General features: G+C 38.7%; 1 protein-coding gene across 1 annotated transcript in view; it reads left to right on the top strand.

The window, feature by feature from the left end:
- SUGP1 (SURP and G-patch domain containing 1) overlaps positions 1-12,211 on the top strand; it is a 46,715-nt gene that overhangs the window by 3,244 nt on the left and 31,260 nt on the right. Inside the window, exons 2-3 of the mRNA XM_020969317.2 lie at positions 6,684-6,855; positions 10,116-10,219. Coding sequence (XP_020824976.1) covers positions 6,684-6,855; positions 10,116-10,219 — 276 coding nt within the window. The remainder of the gene's footprint in view (positions 1-6,683; positions 6,856-10,115; positions 10,220-12,211) is intronic.

Genomic DNA, 12,211 nt, shown 5'->3' with positions numbered 1-12,211 from the left:
TGAAACCTGGCTGTCACTGTTATTGTCTGTGTGACCTTGGGCAAGTTGGCTTCCCTTGCCTCAGTTTTCTGAAACGCCTCTTTAAAATTAATGGATTGGATTAGATGACTTCCAAAGTCCTTTTTTTCCAAAGTCCTTTTTATCTCCAAATCTATGTTCCTATGTCTAATCTGGGTGGAGTAGGAGACTGGACTGGATGACTTCTAAGCTTCATGATTGATTCCATCTCTTATATTCTAGAAGTATATGCTTTCCTCAGTGAAAGTCTTAATTGTACAAAGAAGAGAAATGAAAAGACACATACTCCTTTTTTTCTTTGTAAAGGGAGGGGGGCTGTAGTTGTGGAATACTGTTGATAATATCAGACTTTAAAAATGTGTTAGTTTTACTGAACTGGTTTTTTTTCTTCCTCTTTTATATTCTTTGTTATAGGAAATGGCTCTCAGGGAAAAAGTGAAGGATATTTTGGGAAATATAAGTGGTGTAAAAACAAAAGATATCAATACAGTTTTCATTTTCAAAAAAAAAATTCTGTTAAAAATTTGGTGACTTAAAAAAAAAGTTTCCAAAAGCGATCACTGTTTAGGGCAGTGGAAGTTTTTAACTTAAAAAGTAAATGTTGTGGGTCTCTTCCCTGGTCCTTAGCTCTTCAATTTAGTAATCCAGAAAAGCAAAGCGCATAGAAAGGACAGTGTTACAGAGCCAGATGGGACAGAGAGTTGATTTTGAAGGTAACTATTTATAAACTAGAACTAGGAGTGCCTCTACTTTTAAAAAGGTTGTTTTAGGATAATAAAACTTTTCTTTGAAAAGCAGTAATATCTTGCATCCAATGCCTCTTCTCAATTACCTCTAAACATCTCTTATTCAGTAGCCCTTCTCTTCCCATTTGTATTACTGTAATAATCAAACTTATCTTCTGTCTCCATTATATCTTTTCTTCAATCAGTCCTTATGTATCATTCTGTTCATGACACTTTTTTTTTAACATAAAAACCTTCAATGGCTCTTTGCTCTTCGTTGCTTAAAAAAATAAAGTGTAAACTCATTTAAGGTGTTTCATAAGCTGACTCCAAGCTACTTTTCCAACCTGGTCTCATACTTCTTCCCTTTGTGTAGTTGCTGTTCATCCAAATTGACTGTTTTCTGTTCCTAGTTCTCTTCTTGATCTCTGCAACCTCAGCTTTCCAGTCAGGGTCCCCTGGAAAGTAGGGAAGCTCCAACAAGTCTAAATTGTTAGTATAATCATTACAGGTCATACTGATTGACGTAGATATTATAGATATGATTTTGGTCATTTCTGCATTCACCTCCATTTCCACAAGGGGCAGTCTAAGGTGTAAGAAAAGTGGTAAAGAGGAAAAAGTTATGGAGGATTTTGGAAGCAATCTCCTCTTTAAGTACGTTCTTTTAAGGTGAAACTAAGGGTTCCCCTCCTCCTCGATGTCTTCTTTGGTTCTGTCCCTTCCTCAGCCTCTCCAGAGGCATTCTAGTGCAATGGAAAAAACACTATTGGATTTGGAGCTCAAGGACCTGGGGTTGAATACCAGTTATGTGACCCTGGTTGAGTCATGTAACCTCTTTGGCCCCCAGTTTGCTTGTTTGGGTTATATGCTAGGAGATCTCTACGGTCCTTTCCATCTTTGAATCCTTTGAAAGAGATTCTTCCCTCATCAGATTTTTACTAGTATTTTATTTCGTCTGGTCCTTTGTACTTCATTGTGTGTGTGTGTGTGTGTGTGTGTGAGAGAGAGAGAGAGAGAGATGTCTTTTCATTAAATCAGAAGATTTAATACTGGAAGGGACTTTAGAAAACATCAAGTACAACTCCTTGTAAGCATTTTGGGAGGAGAGTCTATTATATTTTTGTGTTTTGTGCCTATGATAGTGCTTTGCATGTGGCAAGCATTTAATAAATATTTGAAGTATAATCTGAAAGGACAAATATTTGATAAACTGAATTTTGCTGAAGGGAAATGTCATATCCTTAACTTTCTGAAATCAGTGTTATGGAGGACACCTACAGTGCTCTGTAGAATGTCTCTTGGAGCTATTATCAGAGATGAATTATTGTTTTTACCTCTAGGTTTGATTCCTCTTTCACCTTACCTGAACCTCCTTATTTTGGTGGTAGCATCACCATTATCCTACCTCCAGCTCAAAATCTTGGAGTGAACTTTTGATTTTCAGCTCTTCCTTGATATTTATATTGATTTAATCACCAAATCCTGAAGATTTATTTTTTTCCCAGTGTCTCTTGGCTCTACGTATCTCTTCCTTTTCTTTCTTCCTGCTGCCACTCTAGTCCAGACCCTCATCAGCTTGAAAAAGCTGTCTGTACTTATGCTTTCACTCCCCCTCTTGAGTTTAAACCATTGTCACTTAGGAAAAACTGTATTTACTTATGCCTTCCCTTCCTCTCCTCTCACACTGCAGTCTTTTACAATTTAACTTTTTTTTCTTAATTTCTAAAATTAAATTTTTTTCAATCAGCAGAATTTTACCACCTCCCCTCCCAGTGAGATAGAATAACAACATACCTGTTACATAATAGTGAAGTTAAAAAAAAATCCCACATTAGCCATGTTAATTTTATTTGTCTCATTCTGCACTCTGAGTGCTTCACTTTTCTCTCTGGAGATGGGTAGCACATCTGAGCATGAATCCTTTGGAATTGTTGATCACTACTCTGATTAGTTACTAAATCTTTCAGTTTTTTGTCTTTGCATTATTGTTGTCACTACATAAATTGTTCTAGTTCTACTCATTTGACTCTGCATCAATTCATACAAGTCTTAACAGGATGCTCTAAAACCATCCTCTTCATTATTTCTTACCATGAAATAAATCGTATTCCAACACTTTTATATACCATAACTTGATCAGCTATTCCTCAGTTGGTGGATAGTATCATTTCTCCACTTTATTGTTCATTTATGTTTACCTTTTTAAAGTTTCTCATGACTCTTGTGTTTGCACTTCAAAGTGCTCTGGACTTTTCATCATGAATGCTTGGAAATACTGTTTCATTAAAGGTCCATTTTTCTCCTAGTAGGATTATACTTGATTTTGCTGGGTAAGTAATTCTTGGCTGAAAGCCTGTATCTATGACTTTATGCAATGACATATTGCAAGCGTCGTTGGCTTCAGTTTGGTTCATTCTAGTTTTTAGGGAGTTTTAGGGACCACTCAGGTTGGGGACCTGCAAGCTCTCAGTTCATTCAGAGTTGTCTGATTTCTGCCATCCTGAACTGAGCTCTGCATGTTCCTGACCTGTGCTTAGAGAGGTGTTCTCTCCCCCACCCCCCCACAAGACTTTGCCTTCTGATATTTTGTCATTATAATTTCACAGTATTCATAGTTGTTTGCTATGTTTTCCATTTATATTGTTGTCATTTTGCTTTTTTCCACAGTTCTCTTTACTTCATTTTGCATTAATGTTTTCCCTTGCTTCTGTATTCATTATATTCATTTATTACAGCACACAGTAATATGTTCCATCACATTTTTAATATACCACCTTGTTCAGCTGTCTATCATTTATTTGATTGGTATCTACTTTGTTTCCAGTTCTTTGCTACTACAAATAGTGCTTCCATAAATATTTTGGTGTCTATGGGACCTTTCTTTTTATCATTGACCTCCTTGGGTATATGCCTGGCCGTGGAATCTCTAGGTCAGAGGTATTGACGTTTCGGTTACTTTCTTGTCCAAATTCCAGATTGCTTCCCAAAGTGGTGGAACTGATTCACAGCTTCACCAACAGCACATTAGTGTGCCTGTTTATCAATAACCCCTCCGGTAGTTACTATATATGTCATTTGTCATCTTTGTTAATTTGCTGGGTGTGAAATAAAACCTCAGAGTTTTTATTTGCATTTCCTTTATTAATGTTTTTGGCATATTCTTTCATATGTGGTTGTGCCTCGTTTGTGGTTCTTTTGAGTAATGCTTATTCACTTATTTAACTTTTAATTACCAAGTCTAGTGGTCTTTTCTCAGTTGTCATCCTTTCGTATCTCTCAGCATCTGACAGTGCTGACTGTCTTCTCCTCCTGGATATGCTACTCTCTTGGTTCTCCTCTGCTAGCTCCTCTTTATCATTCTTCTTAACTGTGGCTATCCTTCAAGGCCCTGTTTGGGCCCTCTTCTCTCTCTGCATTCTCACATGGTGACCTTAATAGTTTAATTGTTTGTCTTTCTCATCTACATATCCAGTTCTAGTCTCTCACCCGAATTCCAGCTGCCTATTGGATTTTTTAAACTGAATGTCCCATAAGCATCTTAAATTCAAGATGTGTGAAGCAGAACTCATCAACCTACCCCTCTCACAAAACGTTCCATTTACTGTCAAGGACACCACCATCTTTCTAGGTTCACAACCTCAATGTTATCTTCAACTCCTTTTGCTCATTCCACATATTCATTCATTTGCTAAATCTTGTCATTCTACTTCCACAAAATGTCTGGCATTCATCTTCTGCTGTACACCCACATATCTGTTGCCTGAATTCAGGCCCTCTTCATTTTTTGCCTGGGCTCTTGCAATAGTCTTGAGACTCCTCAAAAGGCATCCTACACACAGCTGCCAAAGTGCTTTTCCTAAAGAGGCGGTCTCACCATGTTATTCCTTTACTCAGTGAATTCCAGTGGCTCCCTATTATCTTTGAGAACAAATTTTTCGCAGTCTGTCTTCAGTTTACCTTACACATTACCCGTTTTCCTGCTTTTTGTGGTTCAGTAAAACCATCTTTCTTACTACTCATATTCAATACTCCATTTCCTGTCTCTTTACCTTTTCAGTGTCTATTTTACTTGCTAGGAATATACTCCCTTTTTACCTCCTTTTTCTAGAATTCCTCAACTCAAGTACTACCTTCTCCATGAAGCCTGTCCTAATTTCATCAGCTGCTAATGGGGTACCCCTCCTTCCTGTTGAATTTTATGTGAATATCTACACACATATATCTACACACACACACACACACACACACACACGTGCTGTTTTCCTTTAAAAGAATGTAAGTTTCTGAAGGCAGGGACTAGTTTCATTTTTTTGTCTTTGTAGTGACAGTGCCTGGCACATGAGCACTTAATAAATGCTCATTGATTGGCATCAAAACCCTGCACAATATTCCAAACACCCATATCTGTGTACGTGAATATGTGCTTCAGGCAGATTGGCTTATTCAGACTGTCTCAGTTCATGCACATTCCTTTCCCTCTGAGTCTTTGCTTATGCTGTTCTCTTTGCCTGGAATGTTCTCTGCTTAGCTTATTCCATTCGATTCAACCAACATTTATTAAGCTAGGTAAGGTAAGACTAGGCAAAAAGCACTTATTAAGTGCTTAGTATGTGTCAGCAACTGTACTAAGTGCTAGGGATACAAATACAAGCAAAAAAAGAGATGGTTCCTACCCTGGAAGAGCTTACATTTAATGGGAAAAGACAACACACAAAAGAGAGGAGTAGATGGAAAATGAAGGTTGGCTGGCCTGGGACTCTCTACAAAATGGAAGCCTCAGGAAAAACTCACCAGTGAGAGGAAGGGGACCAAGCTGGTAGAAGAATATTTCAGGGTAAGAAGGCCACAGAGGTTGTTGGATGTTCGGGGGCAGTGAGGGAAGCTCTAGTATGAGGCAGCAGCTGAGGCATGTTTTTGATAGCAGAAAATTCAGGAGCAGAACTGAGAAGGGGGAAACACTTACTATGTACCGGGCACTGTGCTGTGCATTGGAGATACAAAGATATAAATGAAAATAGTTCTTGCCCTCAAAAACTTATGTTTTCCTTGGAGGGGGGAAGCAACATAGAAGTTAAAAATATATGATAGCTAATTAGAAGGCCTGGCTCATATCCTGTCAACTTAGAGTCCTCTGGTCACTTTATTCTTCAGAGTCACCTTCCCTTGAACTTAATTATGCACTTACATACCTTATTGAGATGTGTGCTCTTGTCAGCCAGACATCATAGATTGGAGCTGGCAAGACCTCAGAGACCATCTAGTCTAGTCACCAATCGTGTTGCTTTCAGTGATTCCTTATGTTCCACCTCAGACTCCTTAGCCTAGCATTTAAGATCTTCCGTAGTCTGACAGCACCCTATTTCCTGTCTTCTATCATACTCTACTCTTCTTACTTCAGCCAGATTGTACTGGTTGCCATACTCCTTACCCACCTACCTGCGTTTACTTCTGCTTTGCCCCACTTCTCTATTCCTGGAATGCCCAACTTTCATCCCACTTCATCTGCTCTGATTTTTCACTTGTTCAAATCTTATCTATCCTTTGCCTTCCTTGAAGCCTTCCTTCTCTTTCATGAAGCCTTCCCCTGCCCTTGTTATTAATGCTTCTTCCCACCTGAGAACTCCCCTAGCATGATTTACCTCTGATGTAGTGATCATGGATCACTTCACATTATTATTTGTGTATACATCATATCTTCCTACTAGAGTATGAGCTTTATGAGGACGAGAGACTGTCAGTTATTTTCATATCTTCCAGTGCCTAGCAGAATACCATAAGATGTATAGCATAGACATTGTTTGTTCAGATGATTTTCTAGCTAGATTGTAAACTCCTTTAGGAAGGAGCCTTGTTTTCTACTTTTTGTATCCTATTGCCTGTTTAAACTGCATAAGACTGATCGATGATTTCTGATGGTCTTGAGTGTTACCTCTGCAGGAAAAGCCAACAGGTGGTTTGGAATTGCACCACCTAAATCTGGGAAGATGAACATGAATATTCTTCATCAAGAGGAACTGATCGCTCAGAAGAAGCGGGAAATTGAGGCCAAAATGGAGCAACAAGCCAAACAGAGTCACGTGGCCACTCCCCAGCCCCCACCACCCAGGGAGTGAGTATATCCCTGAGAGCTTTTATAGTCATAGTTTCTCCGGATTATTGTCTGCCAGACAGGGTCTTAATTAGCAATTGTATTCATTCAGCAAACATTTATTAAGCACTGGCTGTATGGAAATTCTGTGCAGAAAATACGAGGAAAGGAAATAGCCTAGTCTCTCTGGTCTAGCAGAGCCTACAGCCTTATAGGGAGGAAAGATGTGTACACAGTCAACTGTGATACAAGGAATAGGGCAAAGGAGAGGACCAGAGAAAGTGAGGAATTTGAGGAAGGCAAGATGGCTTGTGTGGGGTGGGGGGAGTATCAGAGAAAGTTTAATGGAGGAAGTGGTCACCTGAATTGGGCCCTGATTTCCTTTGAAACTTAGCTCAAGCACTACCTTTGAGGTGAAGCTGACAGCGCTAACCCCAAGCTACCTTATGTTCGTTTTTTTTTATATTATGTACATGTAATATTTATACATAGACATGCATGTCGTCTCCTCTCCTCCCCCCCCTTAGAATGCAAGCTACATGAGGGCACAGACTGTTTTACTTGTATCTTTCTTCCCAGCACTTAGCACAGTTCCTGGAACATAATAAGCACTTAATAAATGCTTATTGACTGATTAAATAGAGACTTCATCAAATAGCTAGGGGAGGAGTCTATTCCAGGCACAGACAAAAATAGTGCAAGAAGAGGAACAAATAATAGTCCAAATTAGTTAGAATGTATAGTATATACTATAGACTGTTAGGCATGAGGGTAGGACATTATAAGATAAGTCTGGATGTCTGGAAAGATATTTCTCAATGATTTTGGCTCTGATTGGTCAAAACAGGCAAATCATAATAAAAGATCTGACTCAAAAAGATGAATCCTGGTCTTAGGTAGCCAGAAACATTTATGAAGAGTGCATATGTGTGTTTCTGTTGATCACATTACTGGACCAAACTCATCTTTTAAGAAAAATTACATCAGATTTAAACTTTGTTTGATTTAATCACCATCACTTAAGGAAATAGGCCCAAAGCTTCACAGTTTCAATGTGCCAAGCAAGAGTTTGCTTACAGTAGCAAAAATATCCCACTAAAGAGCGTCAAGAGTAGATTACAGAGTGCTTTATAGTAAGCTGGCAAAGTAGTGGATTTATAGCTTGATGAAGAAGAATGTGAGCCTTAGGATCAGGAAGAGCTAGGTTCAAATCCTGCTGTTTGATCATGGACAAATCCCATAACTTCTCACTGCTCCTGGCAGCTATCTAAGACCAATTGTCACAGACAAGTTACTGATCTGCATTGGCAGAAGGAGTTTCCACACTAGGTTCTGTATGCTAATTAAATTAAAGGTCTAGACAAAATATAATTAGATTTATTAAGCATTTTTTTCTGATAAGAAAACAGTATCTTCTTTACAGTTGCCTTTCTACTTTTCCAATTCCAATGGCAGTTTACATCTAGAGTAGGTGTTGGTGGCCAATAACCATTCTTACCTCCTTTGCCTGGTACCAGCTGACTCCTGAATGAGAGTCAAATTGATGCCAGGTAGTTGGCAAATAATTGAAATTTTGTTTTGTTTTTTGCTAGGCAGTCGGGTTAAGTGACTTGGCCGGGGTCACACAGCTAGTGTCTGAGGCTGGATTTCAACTCAGGCCCTCTTGACTTCAGGGCTGGTGCTCTATCCACTTCGCCACTTACCTGCCCCAATAATTGAAATTTTTAAAGAATATTTGGCAAATATTTTTCTTTCAGTTAAGCCTAGCTTATATCTAGGTGGTTATGAATATAAAGAGCCCCTTCCAAACTCAACTTTGAGAAGGGAGAGGGAAGCTAGCGTGGGATAGGGAAAAGGGCACTGAATTAGAGTGAGAAGACCTGAGTTCAAGCCCCAGTTCTTCCACTAAGTAGCTGAGAGCCCTGTTGATGTTTCTTCAGGTTTCTAAACCTGAGTTGTTTTGTTTGTAAAATGAAGGGACTGGATTAAAATGATCTTTCAGTTCCTTCCAGCTCAAAAGCTCTCATTCTAGGATTACCCATTAGCTCTTAACATTCTTTTGTCCCAGATCTCTTCCAGTGCTCACATTCCATGTTCTCCTTGGTTGCTTCAAACTAGAGACTGCTCTGGATCTTAAAAGTTTTGTTTCACATTCGGTAAAAGCACTGAGGGAGTCCCATACCTACTAGGAACAGTTAAGGAGAATGATTGTCACTGAGCTAAATGGAATCCATTTTTGGCATTGACAGGATGAAAGTTATCGTCATTCCCTCTAGCATTTTACTTTCACTACTTCCCACCCCAAAACTTCAATTACTAAGGTTTGTCTATCCATCCCCTCTGCATCTCAGAGCATGGTATCATGGATAGGGTGCTGTACTTGTAGTTTATGTACTTGGGTTTGTGTCCCACCTCAGGTGCCTTCTAGTTGGGCAATCCTAGATCAGTCCCTTCATCTCTCAGTTCCTCAGTTTCTTTTTCTGTAAAAGGCAGGAATTTAACTCTATGGCTTTTTAGGTCTCTTCTAGTTCTAAATCTGTGTTTATCAATTTCTACTCCCACCACAACCATCCTAATTCAGGCCCTCATTTCTTCCTGCCTAGACTATGCAGTAGCCTCTGAATTGGTGTGCCTCTCCTCCCTGAACCATCCTCCACATCACTGTTAAAGTAATAGCACTTTGATAAAATATGACTAGGCTAATACTGATACCTCTTTTGTCATTGAAAGGCTTTCATAATATGTCTGTAGTCTGTTTAACCAGGCTGATCATACATTACTTCTCATATACTCAAAACTCCAGCCAAACTGACCTCCTTGCTATTTCTCATGCAGGATGTTTCATTTTCCTGGTCCATGCCTTTATGATAGGCTGCCCCCCATGTTCTGGGTGCTGCCTTTCTTTACCTCTGCCTCTTGGAAGCCCTGGCTCCCTGGAAAGCTCCATTGAAGTGTCACTCCTTCTTGGTTCCCCCCATTGTTAGTGCCTCTCCCTCAAATCACTGTTTATTTTGTATATACCCTGTATTTATAAGTGAACATCTTATATTTCCCCAAGCAGAATGTCAGCTCCTTGAGAACAAGGATTGTCTCACTTTTGCATTTGTATCCCTGCTTGCCTAGCATAGGACCTGGCACATTTGTAGGTACTTCATAAAAGCTTGATGATTGTCATTCTTTGCTTATCTGGCTTAAAACTTAGCAGGTTTCCTAGTGGCTTTTTTTTAATTAAAAAAAATCTTATTTTTTGTCATCTGATATCTATTTTGTTTTGCGCTTAGAATTGCAAGTGCACCAAATGCTGCTTCTGTCTCTAACAAGTTTGCCAACGATGGCAGCTTCCTGCAGCAGTTTCTGAAGCTGCAGAAGGAAAGATCCTGCACAGGTAAGATCATTTCAACCTAGGAGCCTAGAGGATTCTGGGAACTTTGGTTCTAAAATCTCTTGGAACCATGCCTCAGGCGCATTCACTCAGTTATTCAGCATTCAACAGACATTTGTTAAGTTTCTACTATATGCTGATTCTGGGAAAGGCACAAAAACAAATCAGAAATGTGTTAGGAATCTTAGAGTTTCACTAAATATATGAGACATATATACAGGTAAATATAATAAAAATTAGAAAACGGTAAATATTTAAGAAGAGGCAGCATGGCATAGGGCAGAGATTCACAAACTTTGCTAACTCCAGGACCCTTTTACACGCTCAAAAAATGAAAATCCCCTAAAGAGCTTTTTAAAAAAACGTGAGTAATCTCTATCACTAGTTATCGTATTAGGAATGAAAACATCTTAGTGTTATTATGAGAATAGTTTTAACCTTGCAGACTTCTTGAAAGGGTCTTGGGGACCCTTCGAGGTCCCTCTACTCAACTTTGACAGCCACTTTTATAGAGGATGAAGAACAGACCTTGAAGTCAGGACCCAAAGGGTTCAAGTCCTGCCTCTGATTTGTACTAGTTGTGTGATCATCAGCAAGTCACTGAACCCCTCAGTGCCTCAGGTAACTCAGATTATATATTACTGAGATTTGTGTTGGTAGCGGGAGCTTCTACACCAGAAAGTCCTTAATCCAAGGAAATCACAAGTCTAGATCTTTCACAGAGTAGTACATAAAAGGAATAAAAAGTGCAGTAAGATTAGAGAGACAGGAAAGATTATGCCTAAATTTGGTCTTTGAGAGAGAGCAGAGGTCAGTAGGCAGGGATGGGGAAGATTACTTTTTGGGTGTAGAGGGAAGTAGAAAAAGTCTGTACAAACAATGCCTTTTCAGGGTGAAGTGGGGCCTGCTTCATTATGGCTGGATTATTTGTATGAGGGGGAATAGTGCAATTTAAGGCTGTAATGATAAGTTTTGGAACCAGATAACCACATTTGGTGGGCTTGGATTTCAGGTTAAAGAGTTGGAGCTCTATTTGGTAGACAATGGAGAACCATTGAAAACTTTTGAACAGTGAAGTGACTTCATCAGAGCCATGCTTTAGCAACATTAATCTGGATTAGCCTCTGGTTTGATGCAATCTAAGGTCAAAGCTGTTTATTTTTAACAAACATCATCTCTTTAAAGCCTGCTTTTGGAAAAAGAGCTTAAGTGTAGCGTCCTCACCACTATATTTTATTTGGAATTAAGAGGCTTGTTTTGACTTTCTAATAGTTGGCATTAATACAAATTAATATAATATCCTAATAATAATAATAATGATGATAGCAATAAATCACACAGTGTTATCTCATCTGATCTTCACAACACTCTTGTGAGGTGGGTATTCCAATTTTATATAGGAGAAAACAGTGTCAGAGGTGGAATAACTTGCCCATACCCATGAAATAAATTGATGTTATGGGCACCACTTAAATATAAATCTCCTATTCCAAGTTGTTGTCGTTACATCACACTACTTTTTTCAGACGTCAGTGTTGTTTCAGTCTGATGGTAGTAGTCAGGAGGCAGCATTGTATATTTAATGAACAGTGGGTTTGAAGTCAGAAAATGGGATCAGATCTTGGTTTTGCCACCTACTATCTATGTGACCTTGAGGAATTCCTTCCCCCTCTATGCTCATAAATTTACTTATTTGAAAAATTAAAGGATTGAATTAACATTCTAAAGGTCCCTTCCAAATTTAAAATCCTATGATTTATAATTTGTGTGTTAGTTACCCCTTCTATCTTCTTCTCCTTTTCCCTTTCTGATTATATATCATCTGTCTTTTTTACTGATACTTAGTACCTACACCAGAAGTCAGGCTGATAAGTGTTCACATTAATGTAATAACAGAAAGAGAGTAGAGAAAAGCAAACTTTTTTCTGTTTTTTTTAAATCAAATTTTATCTTTAAAAAGTTAATGAGCATTTATTTTCTCTGTCTTCCAAATAT

The sequence above is a fragment of the Phascolarctos cinereus genome, unplaced genomic scaffold (assembly GCF_003287225.1).
Source record: "Phascolarctos cinereus isolate Bilbo 61053 unplaced genomic scaffold, phaCin_HiC Scaffold_4;HRSCAF=312, whole genome shotgun sequence".
NCBI classification, from domain to species: domain Eukaryota; kingdom Metazoa; phylum Chordata; class Mammalia; order Diprotodontia; family Phascolarctidae; genus Phascolarctos; species Phascolarctos cinereus.
The sequence above is the reverse complement of the archived record's forward strand: the minus strand, read 5'-3'. Positions and strand labels throughout refer to the sequence as shown.